The sequence below is a fragment of the Anser brachyrhynchus genome (assembly GCF_964034855.1).
Source record: "Anser brachyrhynchus genome assembly, chromosome: 21".
NCBI lineage: Eukaryota > Metazoa > Chordata > Aves > Anseriformes > Anatidae > Anser > Anser brachyrhynchus.
Window position 1 is genome coordinate 8,809,159 of NC_137714.1, and position 20,237 is coordinate 8,829,395.

At 64.1% G+C, this 20,237-nt stretch overlaps 2 protein-coding genes across 33 annotated transcripts in view; one reads left to right on the top strand and one right to left on the bottom strand.

Moving 5' to 3' along the window:
* Positions 1 to 3,710, bottom strand: part of NPHP4 (nephrocystin 4) — a 53,765-nt gene extending 50,055 nt beyond the window's left edge. For 14 of the 17 annotated variants that reach the window (XM_080563814.1, XM_080563823.1, XM_080563820.1 and 11 more), the window contains exons 1-2: positions 2,154 to 3,051; positions 924 to 1,076 (exon numbers count right to left, since the gene is read on the bottom strand). In XM_080563814.1, the coding sequence (XP_080419940.1) occupies positions 924 to 1,076; positions 2,154 to 2,324 (324 nt within the window). In that variant the 5' untranslated portion in view covers positions 2,325 to 3,051. Of the gene's footprint in view, positions 1 to 923; positions 1,077 to 2,153; positions 3,052 to 3,377; positions 3,566 to 3,599 lie in introns of those variants that run through there. The other 3 variants (XM_080563817.1, XM_080563808.1, XM_080563824.1) reach the window with 3 other exon arrangements.
* A 151-nt stretch (positions 3,711 to 3,861) lies between these two features.
* Positions 3,862 to 20,237, top strand: part of KCNAB2 (potassium voltage-gated channel subfamily A regulatory beta subunit 2) — a 28,080-nt gene continuing 11,704 nt past the window's right edge. Inside the window, exons 1-4 of one of the 16 annotated variants that reach the window (XM_080563845.1) lie at positions 3,862 to 3,966; positions 8,146 to 8,198; positions 12,275 to 12,394; positions 12,734 to 12,775. In XM_080563845.1, coding sequence (XP_080419971.1) covers positions 12,318 to 12,394; positions 12,734 to 12,775 — 119 coding nt within the window. In that variant the 5' untranslated portion in view covers positions 3,862 to 3,966; positions 8,146 to 8,198; positions 12,275 to 12,317. Of the gene's footprint in view, positions 3,967 to 4,860; positions 8,199 to 12,274; positions 12,395 to 12,733; positions 12,776 to 16,602; positions 16,836 to 16,903; positions 19,990 to 20,237 lie in introns of those variants that run through there. The other 15 variants (XM_080563833.1, XM_080563842.1, XM_080563843.1 and 12 more) reach the window with 15 other exon arrangements.

Below are 20,237 nucleotides of genomic sequence, written 5' to 3' on the forward strand. Positions count from 1 at the left end.
TGCATATGCCAGTGTCCCTCAGATGCCATTACCGATTTAAATAAATCAAGGAGCACAGCTCTAATCTATGCTAAACTTCATCCTTGGCGCAATGCATTGACTGAAGTGGAAATAAAGGTTATAATTAGACAGCGTCCTGACCAAGGAGATGAAATCTCAGCTGCAATCGATGTCTGTGCTGCAGGGATCTGCAGCCTCCCCCCGGCTGTGCAGAGCAGCAACAGGAGCAATGCCGCCGGCTGCACACCCAAGGACCCGTGCAAGGTTTTGTCTCAGGGTAGCGGGCAGGACAGGGGACGCCGTGTTTTGCTGATAATCCTGACAGATAAAAGCATGGCTTTGTGCGAGTTTAATACCAGGTAATGAGAAAGAGCTGCTGCTGGCACTGCTGCTCAGCCCCTTTCCACGTCTGAAGAAACACTGCACTCTGCTGCTGGCACAGCGGCACAGCAGGCAGCAGCACGAACCACCGGCTGCTACCACAGCACTGCCCAGCCTGAGCTCACAGGAGGCCTGAACTTCCCCAAAAGAATAAATTGTACATAAAAGATTAATAACTGCACCTTAATGGACAACATCTGAGATGTACGAAGCCAAAAGATTATGAAGCACCAGAAGGAAAAAGGGGTTGTTGCTGTTTCCTATAGTAAAGGCATACGTAGAGAAGAACAGTGGTAAAATAAACTGCTGCAGAAAAAGCTCAGCAGGGAAAATAGGCACGGCATAAGACAGACAATGAACCAGAGCCCATAAACACTTGGGAATTGCTATTTTAAAAATGCTCATGCTACTTTAAAACAGCACGCCCTCCTGCTCCACCCCAGTGCAAAGACAGACTGCTCAGGTTAAATCCCTGCCGAACACCTCTCTCCTGGCCGCATGTTGCAGCCCAGCCCGCCCAGGAACGTGTGCTCACCCCATACCTCATTGAACACCACCCTGGGGCGCTGCTGCGGGGCGCTGCGGGGGGTCCTGGCGCTGCTCCGCCAGGTCCGGCCGAAGAAGTGGTGATAGGTGACATCGAACAGGGACAGGCGCAGCTGGAACTCCACGCCCGCCGAGCCGCCCGCCGCTCGCTGCAACACAGAGGAAAACAGGCACGGGGGCTGCGGGTCTCTGCAGGCACGGTACCCTCCCTGCCCCCAGACACAGGCAAAACACCCTGCACAAAAGCACAGCGAACTCCTGCTTCCTAACTGATGCTGAAGAAGCAGGTGTGTGGCCAAGTGTGCCTTCACAAACTGCCATCGTTCTGCCTGCATGCAGAAACTGCTGCTCTACAGCCAGCTGGACAATCTTTTTTACAGCCAGAGGTTACAAAAAGCCAAGCAAAAGCTGGACACTGAGTGTTAAACATCTCAAAGTGAGAAAATATTTCTGAAATGTGACCCAGAGATTTTCATGTAAAAATGTTTACCTGCATTAAAAACCAACATGTAAAATTGTAACTCAAACACTCAGACAAAAACACATGGAATTTAGATACGGCCCCAAGTGATGTTACTGGGAGATTCACAGTTAGTTCCCCTGCCAGAAAGAGTAATTTTGTTGTAATCTCAATCTCTTTGAGCTCTGGCCTGAAAACACAGCAAGTGCAATCCTCCTGTTGGCACCGCAATGAGCAGAAACCAAAGGCTTAGCAGGCAAACACTGATGGTAAAGCACTAAGTGACTTTCGTGGCCAAGTTGAAGTGACACATTTTGTGCTTGTCATTTCTGATTTTCAATATTGTGAGCAGCGGTACTGAAAATGAGAATGTTTTTAAGTTCTGAGCTCAGTTCCTACCTTTAAAATCTTTATAAAAAAACAGCCGCAGAACCTGAATTTGTGCATGGCTTTGCCTTTTCAGCAAGCACAAGATCAGGCCATCAAGAATGAACCAGGCAAGACCGGGCTGCCTCTGCCTGTCCAGGGGCACAGCAGCACCTCCTGCCCAAACCCCACTACTGCAAACCTCACCCGGAGAAGTTCCAACCTCACAAGCCTGCAGCAGCGCCGGGTTGCTGGAGCAGACCAAGCAGCGTCCCATTTTTCTAATGGGTACACAAGAGGATTTTGAACCAACATGGCATTTTTCTGCAAAGGCTTTGGGGTGTGTGTGTTCTTTTGTTTTTTCAGCCAGCCCAAGGGCACCAGAAGAGCACTCCTTTACCTGCGTGATGACAGTCCCCTCGATGTACTTCAGGACACACTGAAAAGCCGTTGACTCCTTCGGGATACTCCGCCTCCGCTGGGAGTGGGGAGGAACAGTGAGGTTTTGCAGAAAAATCCTTTCCCACTCGCTCATCTTGATGCTCAGAAGGTCACCTCTTCCTCCAGGCATCTGCTACAGAGAACGTTCATCTGGAAAAGAAAGCCCGTTTCAGGGAAGCGCATGCGCAGAAGATGGCACATGAAAGCTGGCATACGGAAAAACACTTGTAAGTGGCAGAGCAGCACAGATGTACGTTCCCAATACTGCGTGTTTTATAGAACTCCTGGGCTCTCCGCCACCCTCAGATGGCTGACATGCCGGCCTTCTCTTCGGAGAGCCGAGCCGGAGTCCCGCGGAGCCAAAAGCACGGCTGCGAGGAGCCACTGAAGGCTACCCAAGGGTACGGCGAGCTGCTGCTGCTGGCGGCCCTGCAGCCCCCCCGGGGCTCCCCCTGCCGCACACCCAGGCCGGGGGCTCCCTGGGGGCTCTGCCCCACCATAGGGGATGGCAAAGCAGGGTTAGGCCAGAGCAGGAGCAGGGGAAAACACCAGGGCTGGATACCCCGGCACACAGAGCCCACGTGTGCATGTAGCACATGCACAGACGGTGCTGGCAGTGCAGAGGTCGGACCATGGAGCTCCACGTGCAGACACGCACGTGTGCCAGGTACTTACGCACCACGCCGTGTACTTACCGTGCCACGTGCTCACACACGATGCCGTGTATCACACACGGTGCTGCGTACTGACACACCTGTGCCATCTACCACACACACCATGGCGTGCACTTCCCCACACACCCATGCCATGTAATTACACGCCCCGCTGTGCACTTCCACACCTGTGCCACGTACCACACACACACCACGTACCCCCCACACACACACCCGTGCCCCACACACACACCACGCACCCCCACACACACACACCCGTGCCCCACACACACACCACGCACCCCCCCACACACACCCGTGCCCCACACACACACCACGCACCCCCACACACACACACCCGTGCCCCACACACACACACCACGTACCCCCCACACACACACGCCGTGTACTTACACACACACCACGTACCCCCCCACGCACACGCCGTGTACTTACACACACACCACGTACCCCCCACACACACCACGTACTCACACACCCGCGCCGCGTACCCCCCCCACGCCGCGTACCCCGCACACCCGGGCCACGCCGTGCCCTCCCGGAGCCGGGAGCTGCCCGTGCCCCGCACCCGTTCCCAGCCGTGCCCGCACACCGCCACCCCCGGGGCCACGCCGCGAGCCCGGGCTGGAGGCCGCTGCGTGCACCCCCACGGGGCTGCGGCCCCGCCCGGGAGCTCCCACCCGAGCCGAGCCGTGCCGAGCCGCCCGGCCCCGGCCCCGCCGGGCACCCACCGGCCCCGCCGCGTCCCGCCGCCATCTTCCCGGGCGCCACCACCGCGGGCCCGGGGGGTGCCGGTGCCCCCCCCGCCCGCCGCCCCGCCGCAGCCCGGAGCCCACAGCCCCCCCGTGCCCCCGGCACCGCTCGGCGGCGGGCAACCGGCCGCGGCCCCAGGGCCGGGCGGCGGCGGGGAGCGGAGGGGCCGGGGCCGGGCGGACGGCGGGGAGCGGCTCCCCCCGTGCCGGGGGTGGTCGGGCCCCGCTCGGCGTCGGGTTACTGGGGCGATGGGCGCCGCCCCGCGGGGGAGGCGCCGCTCGGCTCCGCTCGGTCCCGCTCCGCTCGGCGCCGCTCGGTCCGGCCGGCCCCGCCGCGCCCGCGCCGGTGAGCGGGGACGGGAGCGGGGCAAGGGCCGCCGGCGGGGTCGGGACCGGGAGACGCAGGGCTGAGGGATGCGGGGCCGGGGAGCGCGGGGCCGGCGGCGGAGCGGGGCCGCGCGGGGCCTCGGCCCGGGGGCTGCGGGGCCGGGGGGCGGCGGGCGCGGGGCTCGCGGGGGTCCCGGCGCGGCGCGGGGGTCCCGGCTCCCGGCGGCCCGGTCGGGCCCGGGGGCGGGGCTGCGCCTTTTGTAGCCAATGGGCGCCGCGCGGGGCGGCCGCGATTTGCATGCGGCCGGAGGAGCAGGCGGCGCAGCCAATGAGCGGCGGCGGGGCGGGGCCTGCCCCCCACGAGGGCGCCGAGCGGTGCCGAGCTGAGCCGAGCGGTGCCGAACCGAGCCGAGCGGTGCCGAACCGAGCCGAGCGGTGCCGAACCGAGCCGAACCGAGCGGTGCCGAACCGAGCGGTGCCGAGCTGAGCCGAGCCGTGCCGTGCCGTACCGTACCGTGCCGTACCGTGCCGTGCCGTACCGTGCCGTGCCGTACCGTACCGTACCGTGCCGTACCGTACCGTGCCGTGCCGTACCGTACCGTACCGTGCCGTACCGTACCGTGCCGTACCGTACCGTGCCGTACCGTGCCGTGCCGTACCGTGCCGTACCGTACCGTGCCGTACCGTGCCGTGCCGTACCGTGCCGTACCGTACCGTGCCGTACCGTACCGTACCGTGCCGTGCCGTGCCGTGCCGTGCCGTACCGTACCGTGCCGTACCGTACCGTACCGTACCGTACCGTACCGTGCCGTGCCGTACCGTGCCGTACCGTACCGTGCCGTACCGTACCGTGCCGTGCCGAGCCGAGCCGTGCCGTGCCTGAACCGTGCCGTGCCGTGCCGTGCCGCAGCCGTACCGGGCCATTCTGTGCCGTGCCGTGCCGTGCCGTGGCTTGCCAAGCCAAGCCGTGCCGAGCCGTGCCCGCCGTCACTCCGATGCCGCCCGGCTGTGAAGTCGGCGCCAGCCCCCGGGCAGGGCGCGTTACCGGGTCCCGGCGCCAACACCCCCGGGGCTGCGCGCCCCCGCCGGCGCTGCCCCCCGAAGCCTTCCTGAAGGCGGCCCCGGGCCCAGCGGGGCGCTCCCGCAGCTCCCCGCAGACCCAAAGCGCTCCCCTCGCGGCCCCCCGGTGCTGCAGCAGGGCAGGGGCATTGAAGCCCGGGTAACCGCTGCCGAACGAGCAGGCAAACCGAACAGCAAGGTGCGAACGTTTGCCCAGATATTTCCCAAGTATTTCCCCCAACACCCTCCCTGCCGCGGCAGAGGGGACGTGGCAGCGGCAGGACTAAGCCCAGGGCAGGTGACCCCGCGCGCAGGTGCCGGGACGTGCGCGGCCGGCCGTACGGAGCGACCTTCGTCCCCGCGCTGAGGGACGGTTCCTGCCTGCCCGCGGCCCCGCCGCTCTGCGTGCCCCTGGGGTTTGCTGCCAGACGCTCCCGAGGCTCCCGTGAGGCGCCCAGGTCCATGAGGCGCCCAGGTCCGTACTTCCCAGGGCTGTCTCCTTAAGGTGGGGATGCCCGGACAGCCCCGAGGCAGCCAGCAAGCCCCGGGTGCCTTTGCTGTTGCGTGTAACACGGATGCTTTGGGGCGCTTCATGCAGGCTCTTTGGGGCTCCTGTCCTGGTAGAAGCCTTTTGGCAGAAGAGAGGAGCACGTACGCTGCGCCTCCAGAAATCAGAACTGCCCCTGGCGTTGTGCATGCGAGTGCATCAAGCCAGGCTTCCAAAACCGCAGGTCGCTTCTAAACCTTGCACTGCTGCAAGCCACATTTCCGTGTCATGGGTGAGTGCCAGGAGAGGCAGGGTGGCCAATATATAGAACATTCATGTATGCAATGAGAATATGCATTATATAATAATCGCATATACATGTATGCGGTGCTTCTCCTGCTGGTTCACAAGAAAAGCCTCTGCTTGCAGCTGCTAGCCGAAGGTACAGGAGAGCAGTGGTTTTTACATTTATTTTTTTAACCTCATGCTTGTAAGGCAGGGAGCAGGGCCGCAGTGTCCCAGGCACCGTCACCATCTCCTCGCTCTCGGTGTGCAGGTCCGTGGGCCAGGCACGTGGCACAGGGAGCAGAATAACTCCTCGTGCAGGCGAACGCAGCTTGCTGGAGCAGCAGAGCTGCCAGGCCGGTGCTGCAAAGCTCTCATGGAAGGGCTGGGCTGGGTTCCTGCCCCGTGTCCTGCACCCTGCTGCCCGAAATCCTGCAGCTCGGCGAGGGGAGCTTGCAGTGCTCGGCACTCTCAATAAATCTTGGCATTGGCTTGTCTTTTATTTTCTTTTTCCAAGTGCTTTTGTGCTGGCCAGCACACTTGTGCTTCTGGAGCTGCCCCTGCACGTGTTGGCAGGCGGGTCCCTGTTAGTCCTGGTGCGCTGGGAAGTGGCACCACGTCTGGTGGCCCCGCCACCGGCAGGACCGCGTCTGCGTCTGCGCGCAAAACTTGCTCGCTTTTTCATCAGGCAAGTGTGGTTACAGTCAGAACAAAATTTGCATGCAGGCTCAATTCCTGGCTATTTTGGGACTCCTGAGGCAGATGTCTTTCCCCATTTTTCCTGAGCTGCAATCCCAGATCCGTGCAGGCGCTGGGAGCGCAGCTGTGCTGCGGCACTTGGCACCACGTGCCCCGCGAGCCACGGTGGTCAGCGCTCTCTGGGGGTGCCGGGGAGCGCCCAGTTTTCCTGATTTAAATGAAAATAACCTACTGTGCGAGCTGCCTGCTTCTCAAACCCTGACCCTTTTTGTTCACTTGGCCCCTGGTTCTCGTGTTCAACCAAGCCTCCAGCAGCATCAGCTCTGCTCACCCCAGTGATACAGCGCTGTAATGGGGCTGGGGACAAGCCTGCTCTAATTCCTCGGGTGCCTCTTTGGCCTCCAAACCGTGTGTTTCGGGGAGGAACCTTCCAAGACGGCAAAAAAAGCAAAAGTCAATTAAAAGGTGGCAACCGCTGCCAGCCAGGTCGTTATTAACCATCTCTTAACGTACACCAGGAGCTCTCGGTGTCTCTGCAGAGACAAACGCACAAATTATTTATCAGTGCCAAGGAGGAAGGCTTGGTGCTCAGGGTATCCAACAGCTCAGGCTGAAGTGCTGTGGTACCAGCCACTGCCCGACTGCCCAGAGTCCCCCAGAGCCACGTGGGGCACGGGCTGGAAGGCAACCCAGCACCACAGCGCTCCCGAAATGTGGCTCTGCACCCCTGGGCATTGCTGGGGACCCCTGCCCATCACAGCCAGGCACACCGTCCCGCTCCCCCCCGGCTGCAGTGGGTGCTGGCGGCATCCTGGGTTTCTTTCTGCTGCTGCTGTTCTCAGCTCCATGCAGCAGCGGGACGCAAACCGGCCGCTGCCTCAGTTGGTGCAAGTCTTGCTCGCTGCCTGGCGCAGAGCTCCCCAGGCTCTCCGCCGTTATCCTTGGATATTCACAGCTCCTGAGGCCAGAAGGGGCCACTGCCACCATCCCGTGGGGCCAGCAGCACCCTGGCCTCAAACGGCCCCGCTCCTGCTCCACACGACACTTCCCTCTTCTTTTATTCCTTAAGAAAAGCCTCCGGCATGATTGAAAAGCATCCTGCGGCGGAGACGTCCCGCTCCCCTCCCTCTGAAGCAGCCCCGGCACCAAGCCTGCCTTTGTGCCGCGTCCGGGGCGGCGGGCGCAGCGCAGCCGCCGCTCGCTCTGCGCACGCTTGCGCTCCCGGGGGGCGCGGGGCTGGGGCCGCAGCGGCGGCAGCGACACGGTTAAGGCACCGGCGGCATCCGGCGGGCACGGGAGCCCAGGCTCGTCTCGTCGGCACGGTGCGGCGCAAAACTTGCCGAGTCAGGATGTGAGCGCGGTGAGGACGCGTTTGCTGCATCCGTGCTTGGCAGGGGCTCCCCCGCCTCCTGCCGCGCGCTTCCGCGGGCACGAGGCTCTGCTCCGAAGGGCTGGTTTTTGGGGAGCCGAGGGGAATGGGGTAAAAAATAACACCCGCTGCGTCTGCCTCCAGCGTGCGTGAGTGCTCGCGGTCGCTCTGGACCGGCACCTGGCACCGCTCTCCAAAATCTGCAGAGCCTCCATCTCTGCCAGGCTGCTCTCTGCCGTCAGCTGATTTGCGTCTCATTTTTTTTTCCTCCCAACTGCACATCTTCGCCGCCGAGGAAGAAAAACTTTCGGGGGGAGGCTGGCTTTGCGCGCCTGCAGACCGTGGAGCTGAGGTAGGTGCGCGGCTTCGGGGTGCTGCTGCCCTTCGGCGTGCCACCGGCCGGCCCCACAGTGCCGCTGCGCCGGGCTGTGGGTGCCTCGCCCGCAGGTGCAGTGCAGCAGGAGCCCGGCCGCGGGCTCTGCGGAGGGCGGCGTGGTTCGGCGGGGCTGCACATCGGGGGCTTGCGTGTGCTCGGGTGCGTGACGGGCAGCGTTACTTTTCTGCTTGCATGCGTGAATGCGAAAAGAAACAATCCCGCTTGGTGTGCCACATGTGGTTTTAGGATTTGTCATTGACTCTGGGCGCCGAGCAGTGCCGAGTGCCTGTGCTTCAGAGCACACGGTAAAACTGCAGGCGACCTCACGTGTTGCAGCTAGACCCCTGCCGGGCGGCTTTGTTGTTATTTTAATGAATGGGTTATAAACATACCCGAATGCCCAGGCTGCTGCAAGGAGCCTGCGGTGCAGCCGAGGCCGGCCGGGCTCTGCAGGGTCCCGTGCGGGCTGGGGGGGTCCTGCCCCACGCACCCCTGCAGGCACTGCTGCGGGCGGGGGGCGCGGGGGGCGCGGGGACCTGGCTGTGCCGGGGACGTGCAGGGCATGAGGAAGGAGGCGATGGCAGGAGGCGCTGGGTCTAGCAAAGCATTTGCAAGTCACAGTAGGGCAATATGACTAATCGTCCTGAAGTCATCTTTTCCGTAGAGCGCTGGGGGGGAATTCACTGAGGACGCTGTTTACCAAACCCTGAAAAAAAAAAAAAAGAGAGAGGAAAAAAAACAAATCACCAGGACAGGCACCTTGAGCGGGGAGAGGCTCTGTGCGGTCGCACCCGCACCCCCACAAAAGGGCTGGGAGCTGTGCCGGATCACGGGCATGGCGGGGGTCCCACAGCCCTCCTCCCACCCCATGCTCGGGGTGCTCAGCCCGGGGACTGCCGTGCCCCAGCCGCAGCAGTGGCGGCTGCAGTGGGGAAGGGAGGGCCTGGGCAGGGGGAAGCAGCAGTTCGGCCCTGCCGGGGCTCAGCAGAGCGGCTGTGCCTGGGGGGCTCCCGGTGGAGCAGCCGCCCTCAGCCGGTGCTGTCCCACCGAGATCAGGGCCGCCGACGGGCAGGGCGTCGCGGGACGCCCCGTGCCGGCTTTGCCACCAGGGAAGGTCCGGGCGGAACCAGAGGTGCCAGGTTTCTGCCCGCCCCATGGGCCGCCGCCGGCCGGAGCTGGGGGTGCTCGGGGGGGCCGTGCTCGGGGCTGGCTGGGGCGCTCAGGCTTCACGTGGCGGCTCTGCCCGAAGGAGACCCTTTTGCCAAGAAGTAGGCGCAGGCCCTCGCTTTGGCACTTTCAGCATCACTGCTCATCTGCGGGGCAGTTCGATTTCAGTCAGCGCGTTCCCATGTCCGCACCACGCCTGGTCAGGACCAGGGTAAAGCCATGCAGTTAGATCCCGGCAATTAACGCTCTAATGAGCGAGTCTTAAAGCCTCCTTCAAACCGTCCACCCGGCTGGACCAGCAGAGCCTCAGCCCTGGGCCGCCTTGGCCCTACATCCCTGCAGCATCTCAGCGGCCACTCTTTCCTGACCCATCGTGCTGGCACGGGTTGGGGATGGGGACGGGGATGGGAGCTGGGTGGCAGCCAGCGTTCAGAGCACCCCTCATGCCTGGGTCCCAGGTGCATCCCGCGCTTTTATACCCAACACCCCACAGCAGAGAACTCTTTCCTTCTGTTTCCACACATCACCCTGCAGAAATTTGTGCTGGGTTTAGCCCCGATGAAGCTGAAGCTGCGGGAGTTGTCCCGGGCTCCCTGCAGGGAAACGGGAAGGTGCCGGCACCGGAGGGACGGGGCTTTGGGCAGCGCCTCTGGCTCCGAGCACCTGGAGGGACGCGCTGGTGGCCCGGCAGAGCTGCCCTGTCCTGGGGATTGGTGCTGCCCTGTGGAGTGCTGTGCCGTGCTATGCTGTGCCATGCCATGTCGTGCCATGCCGTGCCATTGCCATGCCGTGCTGCCCCACGGTGCATGCCCCTCATGGCACGCCGCTCTGCTTTGCATCTGGGGCAGGTCCCTGGGGCACCGCGCACCACCCGGGCAGAAGATGCCTCGTGGGCCTCACGTCCCTCTCCACATTTTAGGGCTGCCAGCGGTTCCCCAGTGAGCACGGTCACAGCTTGGCTCTGCCGCGCTGCTGTGGTGGGAGCGGAGCCTTTGGCCTCGGCGGTGCTGCCCCACTGAGCTCCTCAAATAGGGCTGGGGGGCACCCAGCACCAAGGGGGTAGCTGGGGGCTCCCACTGAGAGGCGGCAGGGCTGGCTCACCAGAATTATCCACAACGCCTGAAAAGAGCTGCTACTAAGCTGTGCAATAGTTTTGAGCCTGTTTCTGGCCTCTCCGTTCCCTCTGCTCGCGCAGACAGAAGCGGTGCCGCTGCCCCAGCTGTGGGTCGGAGCGGGGTCCCCTCGGTGCAGCTCCCCTCGGCCTCATCGCCCTGCTTCCCGCTGACTTTGGTGGGGCGGGCAGGAGGTGCTGTGCAGGAGGAGCAGCGCCTGGGCTGGCGGCTGCGGCTAGCCCTGCGCTGCCGAACAGCGGGAGGTGCTGTGCGTACAGGGTTTCTGATCTCCGGGAGCAGAACTGCCGCTCCTGCCCGCTTTGCCCTTCCCGCAGCCCCTTTGCAGGGACTCTCGCCCCCTGGGGATGCTTCCAGCTTTGCCCATGGTGCTTGGTCTTTCCTTGTGGGCTGCAGAGCACTGCTGGGGCTCCCGGGGTACTTTGGGGGAAGGCGCTTGTGCTGCAGGACCCGTGGGCATCACGGGGGTGCCGCACACCCGCTGGGGTCACGCTCCGCAGCGGTGCCCGGGCCGCTCTGCCGCAGGGAGCGGCGCAGCAGCGGGAGGGCAGCTGCCTCCTGCCACTAGAAAAATCATCCTGTCCTCGCTGAGCCGCTGCGAGCCGCGCTCCCGGCCCTGCTGCGCGAGGGGGGCCGTTGGCGCAGGGCCGCAGCGCTCCCGCCGTGCTGGCGAGCGGCTCGGCGGGGACGGGCCCCGGCTGCCGCAGCCGCTGCCATTGGGCCGCGAGGGCTGCAGGGGCTGCGCCGCCGCGCGCGGGCTGCGTGCGCGCCGTGCAGGGATGCGCGCGGGATGCGTGCCGGGAGGCGAGCGCGCCGTGCGCCAGGCCCTGCACCTGCTGGGGAGGCAGCGCGGAAACGTCTCGCTCCAGATCCAGGGCGCAAAGCAGCTCGCTGCCTGCAGTGTAAAGGTTGGGTTTCACGGGCCTGCGGAAAGGTCGTTTAAATTTAAAAGACTGAAATCCCCCCCTTTCGCTCGGAGCTCCTGCACCCCCCTCATGCGGTAGCAAGCAGACTGCAGGAAAAGCCAGGGTAATTTTCTTTTCTGGTTGTGCTTGGGAATAGCACATACACTGCAGAGGGAGCCTCACGGGGTTGTTTCAGGGTTGTTTTTTTTTTTTTTTCCCTGTCAGCAAAATGTTTAATTTTTCAGGCCCTGAATTTCTTCACTGTTTCCTGCTGTGTTGTAAGACTGCTGCCGCACAGGGCTGGGCCTCACCAGTGCAGCTCTGCAGCCCCGGAGCTGGCTCGCGCCGTGGCGTGTCCTGATTGCCTCCTGCGGGCAGCAGCGCAGGCAGCAGCGCAGGCAGCAGGCAGCCCTGCTCAGCACCCAGCAGCACGCCGGCAGCGCAGGCTTGCACAGCATCCTGCTCACTGCCCCAGCACACAGCCCCCAGCCTTGGTCCGTGACCCCACGCCCTGGGTTGTGTTCTCCCAGCCTCTCAGAGAGTGCTGGCTTTTGGAAGCCACCAGCCCCCGAATTTTGGGGAAAACAACCCAGTGAGGGGAGCTGGTGGCACTGGGCAGGGCAGGGTGGGACGGGTCTGGGGGAGACGCAGGGACACGGGGTGAGCAGCAGCCAGCAGCGGGTTGGGGTGCTGGGGTCGCAGGGGGGCTCCACGCGGGGTGGCGGGGACCGCGCCGTGCCCCTGCCGCACGCCCATCCGGCTCGCAGGCTTCAGCGACAGGAAACGCCGTCACTCGCACGCTCGGCAAACCTGCGTCTGGTTCAGCTTATTCTTCCTCTTTTTTTTTCAGAGGGTAAGGCAGAGAGCGGGGCTTGGGACGCGAGGCTGGCTCCATGTATCCGGAATCGACCACTGACTCCCCGGCACGACTCTCGCTGAGGCAGACGGGCTCCCCCGGGATGATCTACAGGTGAGCACCGGCCCGGGCGGCCCCAGGGGCTCGGCAGGACCCAGCGATCCCACGGCCGTTGGTGTGCTTGGTGGAAAACCGCTTCCAGGACTGCCAGACCGCGGGCAGCCCCGGGGCGCCAGGGCCTCGTTTTAACAGCTGATTCCTCCGGTTACCGTCCGGGAGCATGCCGGTACCCGGTGCATCGGGCACCCACGGGTGGGTGCAGCACAGGGGGGGCACCACCAAATCCCTGCCGCCACCACCGGTCCCGGTTCGGCCGCGCGGTCCCGCCGGGCCCTCCACCTTTCTAACGCGGTTTGTGGCATGTTTCTTCTCTCTCCTCCTTGCTGTCGGAAGCGCTAGGTATGGGAGCCCCAAGCGCCAGCTCCAGTTCTACAGGTAACCGAGTCCTTTCTTTCTCCCTAAAAACGCCCCCGGGAAGTAGAAATGTCCCACACCAGAGCAGCCCCTCGCCTGTGGCTGCCCCACGTCCACGCAGGGCTCAGGGAACCCCTCGGGACGTTCCCCGGTGGGCCCGGCCATCACTTAAATCCTCGAGCCATAGAGTATCCCGAGCTGGAAGGGACCCACGAGGATCATCGAGTCCAGCTCCCAGCCCCACACAAAACCGAGCCATATATCTGAGGGCACTGTCCCAACGCTTCTTGAACTCAGACTCGTGCTGTCCGTCGGGTCCGTGATCGCTGCGCGTGCTGGGTGCTGCCCGGGGCGCTGGGGAGCGGCACCGCGCACCGAGGGCCCCGGCACGCCGCCGCTTCGCAGGGCTCTGGCCTGGCCGGCGCGGGGGCCAGCGGGGGGTGGGACACGCCGTCGTCTCCTCGCCCTTGACGAGCCTGGCTCGGCTGGTGCTGTGCGGAGAACAGCCTGAGCCTGTTAGCTTTTCCCAAGGGCTGCTCCAGGAATCCGTCCAGCCCTTTCATCTGCTCCTTCCATTTAGAGAAATGTCATTAACTGATACATAAGACAACACATGTTTTTTTCTCCAACCTTTTACTGTCTAAAATTAAAAAGGCACTTTTCCCTGGCGCATGGTGCCAGCAGGGCTCTGGGAGCCACCTCAGTGCTTCCAGGGACACCGTACACAGCGGTGCCGGGCCGGATCCGGCCTGGCCGCCACCAGGACAGCCCGCGGTGGTGCGAGGGGCGATGCGCCGTGGCCTCCCCCTCCGTCCCCCAGCACGGCGTGTGGGTGGAGGAGAGGGTGACAGGGTCTGGAGCAGATCTCCGTTTAGGAGAAGCGTGTCTGCCCAGAGGTGTTTGTGTTTTGGACCCGGCGTCCCTCGGCAGCCCAGCTGCGAGCCCTGCCACCACGCCGAGGGGCTCCTCGGCACCCCGGGTGCCGCCGCCACGCGCGTCCCGGCGGGGCGCAACCTGTCGCTGCGAGGCGCCTCGCTGCAGCCACCGGCGAGGGGCGGCTCCGGGCGGGGGAAACGATGCCAGTGTTCATAAAGCAGCTGCACATCCACAGGCTTTTAGAGAAGAAGTCATGAATAATTGAGCTCCTGTTCGCTAGGAAGAAAATACCCTAATAGGGCTAATGGAGCGCTGCTAAAAAACTTGACTCTGGAGGGACCTGTATTCACCAATTGCTTTGGATGCTAAGCATCGACACTCCCCTAATGAAAAAAAACACAGCTGTGCATGTCTTATAGCTGTCCAAGGGAACCCTAACAACCCAGAGCTTTTCATTTTAATGAGCAGGATCCCCAGAAGCCGGGTGAGTCCGAGCAGCCGGGCGGCGCGGGGCCGGACGCGCACGGGGCCGGGTGGCCCGGAGGCGGCTCCCGGTGTGCGAGGGGTGCGTTTGTCTGGGCAGGGGTCTGCGCGCCCCCCGCCACACAGCGGGGCCTGACGGGGGTCAGAGCGGTTTCCCTCCCGAGGTAACGCAGGGCTCGTTTGGTTGGGGGTGTTTTCGTTTGTGGTGGTGCTTTTGTTCTGTTGCAGGCAGGGTGTGAGATGTCGGGTGTGGGCTGGAAAGTTCCCTGTCTGCCCCTGGAGGGGGGCACCCGCCTCGGGCTCACCGCTGCCTTTTGGCACCGTGGCACCGCTCGTTGCGCCCTCGGAGCACCCTGCGGCACATTCGGCTCTGGGTGCTGGGGTCCCCGCGGGCTGGGGACGGGGGGTGCTCGGGGGTCCTGCCTGCAATCCTCCGCAGAACAGCAGCTCCTGCTTTGGCGTGTCGCTGCCCGGGCTTTGGCAGCTTTTCCAGCCCCCCTGCTGGGGCACTGCTTCTCGTTGCTCAGCTAGCACAAAGTTTTTGCTAATAAGTTGCCCGTGGACGCACCCAGTGCTTTCATGCTCTGCCTGCCGCCTGGTAATGTTGCTCAGCCAAAAATCAGAGAGGTGTCAAAACAGGGCATGCAGTTAATTACCACCTCGCTCCTTGGAGCAGCTCACATCACCCCCACCGACTTCATCCGCCGCCTTAATTTAATTGCAGCGAGATGAAGCCAGAGAAGTGTACGGCAGCGCTGTGCGCTCCTTTGATTTTCCTGGCTGCTGTGGAGCGAGGGAGCCCTTGGGGCCGGGGGGCTGCCGGCACCGCGGGGTGAAATCCCTCGGCCGCGGGGAAGGGCTCCGTGCCGGCACCGCCGGCTGCAGACCCCAGCTCCGAGGCACAGCAGAAAGTGTTGGGTGGGCGCAGGCGGTCGGAGGGGTTTTGCTTCCCATGCCGCTGTCCCCAGCTCCGTGCCCGCTGCCTGCCGCTGGGTGCCCCCACCCAGAGCAGGGGCTGGGGCACCGGGGAGCGCTGCCCCTCCAGCCAGCGGCGGTCAGCGCGCCGCCAGAGCTGGTGTTTGCGAGGTGTTCAGGTTTTGTTTTGTCATAGCCCCGGCTGACCTCAGGAGAGGGGATCCTCTTTTCATATTTCCCTGCGTTTTAGGAGCTCTTGCTGCTTGATTTTCCTGAGCAGGAGGAGTTCTACGGTATTTTCAAACACATTGTTTATCCCAGAAACTCCCCAGGGTTTTCAGTAATTCCTTGCAAGTTAATGCTCTTTTTTTTTCTTTTTTCCTCTTTTTCTGCTTTTTTCTTGAGGTCACACTTCACTGGAAGAGCGCACGCTGCTTTCAAGCTGTGCTGCCGTAAAACAACTTCTCCGGAAAAAAAGAAAAAAAAACACAATGCCAGCAGTGGGGTGTCGGGCACAGCCAGGCTCTGTGCTGGGCTCTCCCCATCCAGGACCCGTTGGGAGCCCCCAGACACGCGCAGCTCGCTCGGGCCCTAAGAGCAGTGGGTGTTCCAGAGAGCAGCAGGGAAATCAATGCCACCTCCTCGGTGCCGCCACCAGCGAGGTCGCAGGCGCTGCCGTGGGGCGCTGGGCGCCTCCGGCCGTGCACGGCGCCCGCTGTGCCGCAGGCTGTGTTCAGTGCCGCGCTCGGCGCCGCGCTGCTGCTGCAGGGAAGGTGTTGGCTGGCGGCACGGGCTGCAGCAGCCTGCTGCGGGCACCACAGGCACCCCGAGGGCTGCCAGCGAGCGCCTGGCGCCTGCGGCCCTTCCGCAGGACTCCTGCCCCACGGGAGCCCCGCGTGGCCGTGCGGCCTCGCTGGCCAGCGAGCGTGGCCCATGTGCAGGCACCGGCTTCCGCCAGGAGCTGCAGCACCGCCCGTTCCAGCCCAGCCAGCTCCAGGGGCCGCCCGTGTCCCTTTGCTGTGCATTCCTTAGGGAAACGCAAACCGGTTGCAGCCCGGTCGGTGCCCCCCATGGAAGCAGAGCCGTGCCTCAAGGCGGGCGCATGGCAGGCTGTAGTGGTGCACCCAGCTCCGCACCATCACAGCAGGAGCCCCAGGACCCCGCTGCATTGTGCAGTGCTTGTACCCATGCCGTGCCATGCCAGGAGGGCAGCGTGGTGGGGCTGAGCCCCACCTGAGCACCCCATGCAGCCCCATCAGCAGCACGGTCCAGCCCTGGCAGCACCCCTTCCATTCCCCTCCCTGCTGCTGCGCTGCATTTGCCATTTCTTTTGCTCGTTGGCTTTCCTGTGCAGATTTCTGTTCCGCTTAAGCCAGTTGTTTTGCCATTTATCGCCGGGGCCCCTTGTCCCCTCCCTGGGCTGCGCGAGGGGCAGACCTGCTGCGGGTCCCCACGAGGCCGGGCACGAGGCTGCGGCCCTGGGGCGCCGCGGCGCTGCGGGAGGTCGGGGCGGCTGCCCGGCTCTCTGCGCCGCACCCCTGAGCGCCCGCCGCCCGGCCGGCCCGCAGCCCCCGCGCTCGGGCAGCAGGATGCTGTCCATGACGTACAGCGAGAGCCTGCGCAGCGTGGCCAGCCGGCACCACCCGGACTGGGGGCTGCAGCAGCCGCGGCGGGCGGACGCGCTGGAGCTGCGGCGGCTGCGGGACGTCCGCGCGGCGGCGCAGGCCAAGACGCTGGAGGAGTTCCTGCGGACGCACGGGCTCTCGCTGGACGGCTGCGCGGCCCGCGCCACCGGCATGAAGTACAGGTAAGGCGCCGCGGCCGCTCGGGCGAAGCGTCGCGAGCACCAGGCGTGCCGGCCGGGCACAGAAATCCCGGCGGCGCCAGGGCTCGGTGCGGTGCCCGGGCGCGGGGCGGCGTCGCAGCCGGCTCCGCGTGGTGCTTCCTGCAGGCGACGCGCCAACGCCGCCCGGCCAAACATAGCGGGACGCGGCCTCTCTCTCGATGACGGTGCGATCCTTTGCAGTCCCTCGAGGGAAGGAGATCTGGCGCGGTGCTTGCAGGGGAAGCTGAAGTAAATCAGCGCCTTGCTGTCTCGCTCGGTCGATGGTGCTCTTTAAGCTTCCCGTCTTATTTTTGTTTTTACTTCAGTGTCGGTGGGAAGTTTGGAAGTGCAAATGTATTTTGTGCAACGGCGCGGCCCTGGCCTTTTGCAGTGTTTGCAGGAGGATTTAATGTGTGCCTCCGGGTGCCCTGTGCTCCCCCGGCCTCTCTGGCTGCAAAATTAAACACTGGGGGGGGGGGGGGGGGGGTAGAATAAAGCTGAGAAAATGTCCTGCTGAGCCGGAAAGCTGCCTGTGAGCACAGGGACAGCTGGCACCATTAATTTTGCATGTAGGTCCAGGGCGCGGTGCGGTGAGCGGCGTATCGGTGTTTCAGCTCGCTCTTGTCCCTCTCATTACGGCACCGTTGCCGGAGGGGGGATGCGCAGAGCACCCGCAGCTTCCCAGCACGGCCCCCAGCCTTCATGCCCCCGCAGGGGAGAGGGCAGCAAGGGCGAGGAGCTGTCCTGGCCGCTTAACAAAAAGCGGAGTTAGCATTTACACGTCGCGGCAGCCCATTTAATATTCCTGCGGCAGTTATTTATTGATGGAGTGCACCAGCAGGCATGGCCCTTGGGCGCCTCCTCACTCGGGGCCGCCCGTGGCCCAGGGGACAGCCCAGGGGACGGGGACGGCTCGGGAGAGCTGCTGGGGCTGCTCCCGCAGACCCGCGGCCGTTCCCTGCGCTGGTGGCTGTGGGCGAAAGCTGGCGGCAGCGTTAATCTGGGCTCAGCGCTGCGGGGAGATTAGCACGGGGCTGCTGGGGGCACGGAGCTCCCGCCCGCAGCTGGGGGATGCAGGAGCGCCCGCGATACTCGTGCCCCCGGGGAAGGTGCCCGCCTGGGTCGGCCACAGGAGAGCGGCAGGAGTCCCTTCGGTGGGGAGCGCAGCAGGATTCCCCCCGCCCGGGGCCGGGGTCTGCTCGCGCTGCCGCCCGCGGATTACCCAGCCCCGCCGCCCGCGCTAAGGAGCTTTGAGGCAGAGGGAAGCCCGAGCGGATCACAAGTTGTCTCGTTGCATCGGAGGCTGATTTATGTAATCCCCCTGCACGCCCCCGTAAGCCAGTCCCCAGCCCCGAACCATTTTCCTTGTGCTCCAGAAATGACTGCACAGCGCTGCACTGGCAGCCCGGCTGGAGGCTGGCTCGGTGGTTCCTCTCCTGCTCCGACCACGACTCCCCGGCCCTCAGAGCCCTGCCTGCTGGGGCACCGCCGCGTGTCCCCCCGGCGCGGAAACGCCCACGGAGCCCGCGGCCGATGGCCCGTGAGCACAGCCACTCGTGTCCTTCCTTCAGCAGATGCTGGAATTGGGTTTCGGCTTGATTGATTTAGCTGTTCCGTGGGGAAGTTTCAGGGAAGAGTCACACAGCACCAGCTTCAAACCCAGCGAGGCTTTTGCCCCAGGAGAAAGCGGGAGGGCTGGTGGCATCTCCACGGGTTGCACGTTTACCCAGTAATAATGTACTTTTTAATGTGCAAACACTCCTGTGAGAGCTTTTAAATCTGACTTGGATCAGCTTAGGAGCAGAGACGCTGCACTGTTATTGCGCAGCTGAAGGAAGACAACAGACCCCTTCACGGCCAGGGGTTCCTTCCCCATCGTCGCCTGTTGCACCCCAAATCCCACGTCCTGCGGCTGGACTGGGGGAGCAGCGCCTGCAGGGCAGGGTGGAGGCAGGGGTGGAAGCCGGCAGGGATTTGCCCAGGGATTTGGCCCCGGCGGCAGCGGGGGGCAGCCCCCTGGGTCTCTGTGCTGGCCAGGAGTCGTGAATGCACTGCTGTCAGCACTCCTCCGCGGAGAGAGCCTCAGAGGGACAAGGTGAAGGCAGAGAATTCGAGAGGCTTTCCAGCAGCCCTGCGCAGCAGAGGCACGCGCTTCAGAAATAAAGGGGGGTGTGCGCCTTCCCGGCACGGAGCGGCTGGAAGTGGTCATGTTTCTGCCTCCCCACCTGCTCCGACATGGTTTGTTTGCTTCCTAAATCTCATCAAATATTGATGGCCTGGAGCTGATATAAGCTGGGTCTCTCGATCCAGCCCCGCAGCCGTCATGTTGGCTGAGTGATGCTTCGCAGACGTTAGGAGGAGGGCCCTGCTTCGCAGAGTTTGCCGTCTAAATTTAGGCTGCTGCCGCTGCTCCCTGCCGCCTCCGCGGCCGCGGGAGGGTCGCGGGAGGCGAGGGGCGCCCGGCGGGCGATGCCGGGGGGCTGCAGCGCAGCGCACAGCCCTGGCCGCACGGTGCCCAGGACACCGGCCCCCCGGGGGGCACGCAGCCTTCTCCCCCGCGCAGCCGGGGCGTAGGGACGCTCCCCACGGCACGGCACGGCTGGACCCACCGGCAGCATCGGCGACGCTCGGCGGAGACCCCGGGGTCTGTGTGTCCGGGAGGGGGCTGGAGGCGGAGGACAGCACCGCGACGTCCCCAAGTTTGCCTTTAAGCCTCGGACAGGCAAGCACCGGCACTGCCGCGGGCTGAGAGCGAACACGCGGCGTCTGCTGGCTGCTGCGCTTTGCCCTCTCCTCCGGGACCTGCGCGTTCCTGGGGGAAGCCCTCCCCGTTATCCTCACCCCTGACGCTCCGCCGCTCGCCCGGGAGGAGCGGCTGAGCCCCGGGGAGGGAGGGAGCCTTCCAGCCCGAGCCGCAGGGCACCATGCAGGTCTCCTTTGTGTGCTCCGAGCACAGCATAAAGAGCCGGAGCGCGGAGGACCGGCTGAACCGGCAGAATGCCAGCAGCCCCAGCCTCGGCACGCGCAGCAAATTCCGGGCAGTGGCCATGGTCGCCCGGAGCCTGGGGCAGCTCTCGGTGCAGAACGCCCCGTCGTCCAGCGAATCCAGCGTGAAGCAGCCGGGGATGAAATACAGGTAGGAGAAGGATGCGCTGCTCGCTCGGGGAGATGTGCCGCCGCTTCGGGTGCGTGTGATACCCCGCGCTGTGATTTGTGCAGGAGGGAGGCTCGGGGCTGGGGGTGTATTGTTCCCATCTTCCTGCTCCAGGTTTCTCGGAGCTACAAGTGCTGGTCTGCTCCGTGTGTGCATTGCTCGCTTTCATTTCCTTCCTCGCAGTTTGCTGTCTTTCCCCTCTCAGTATGGTTTCGGTCCAACCTGATGTA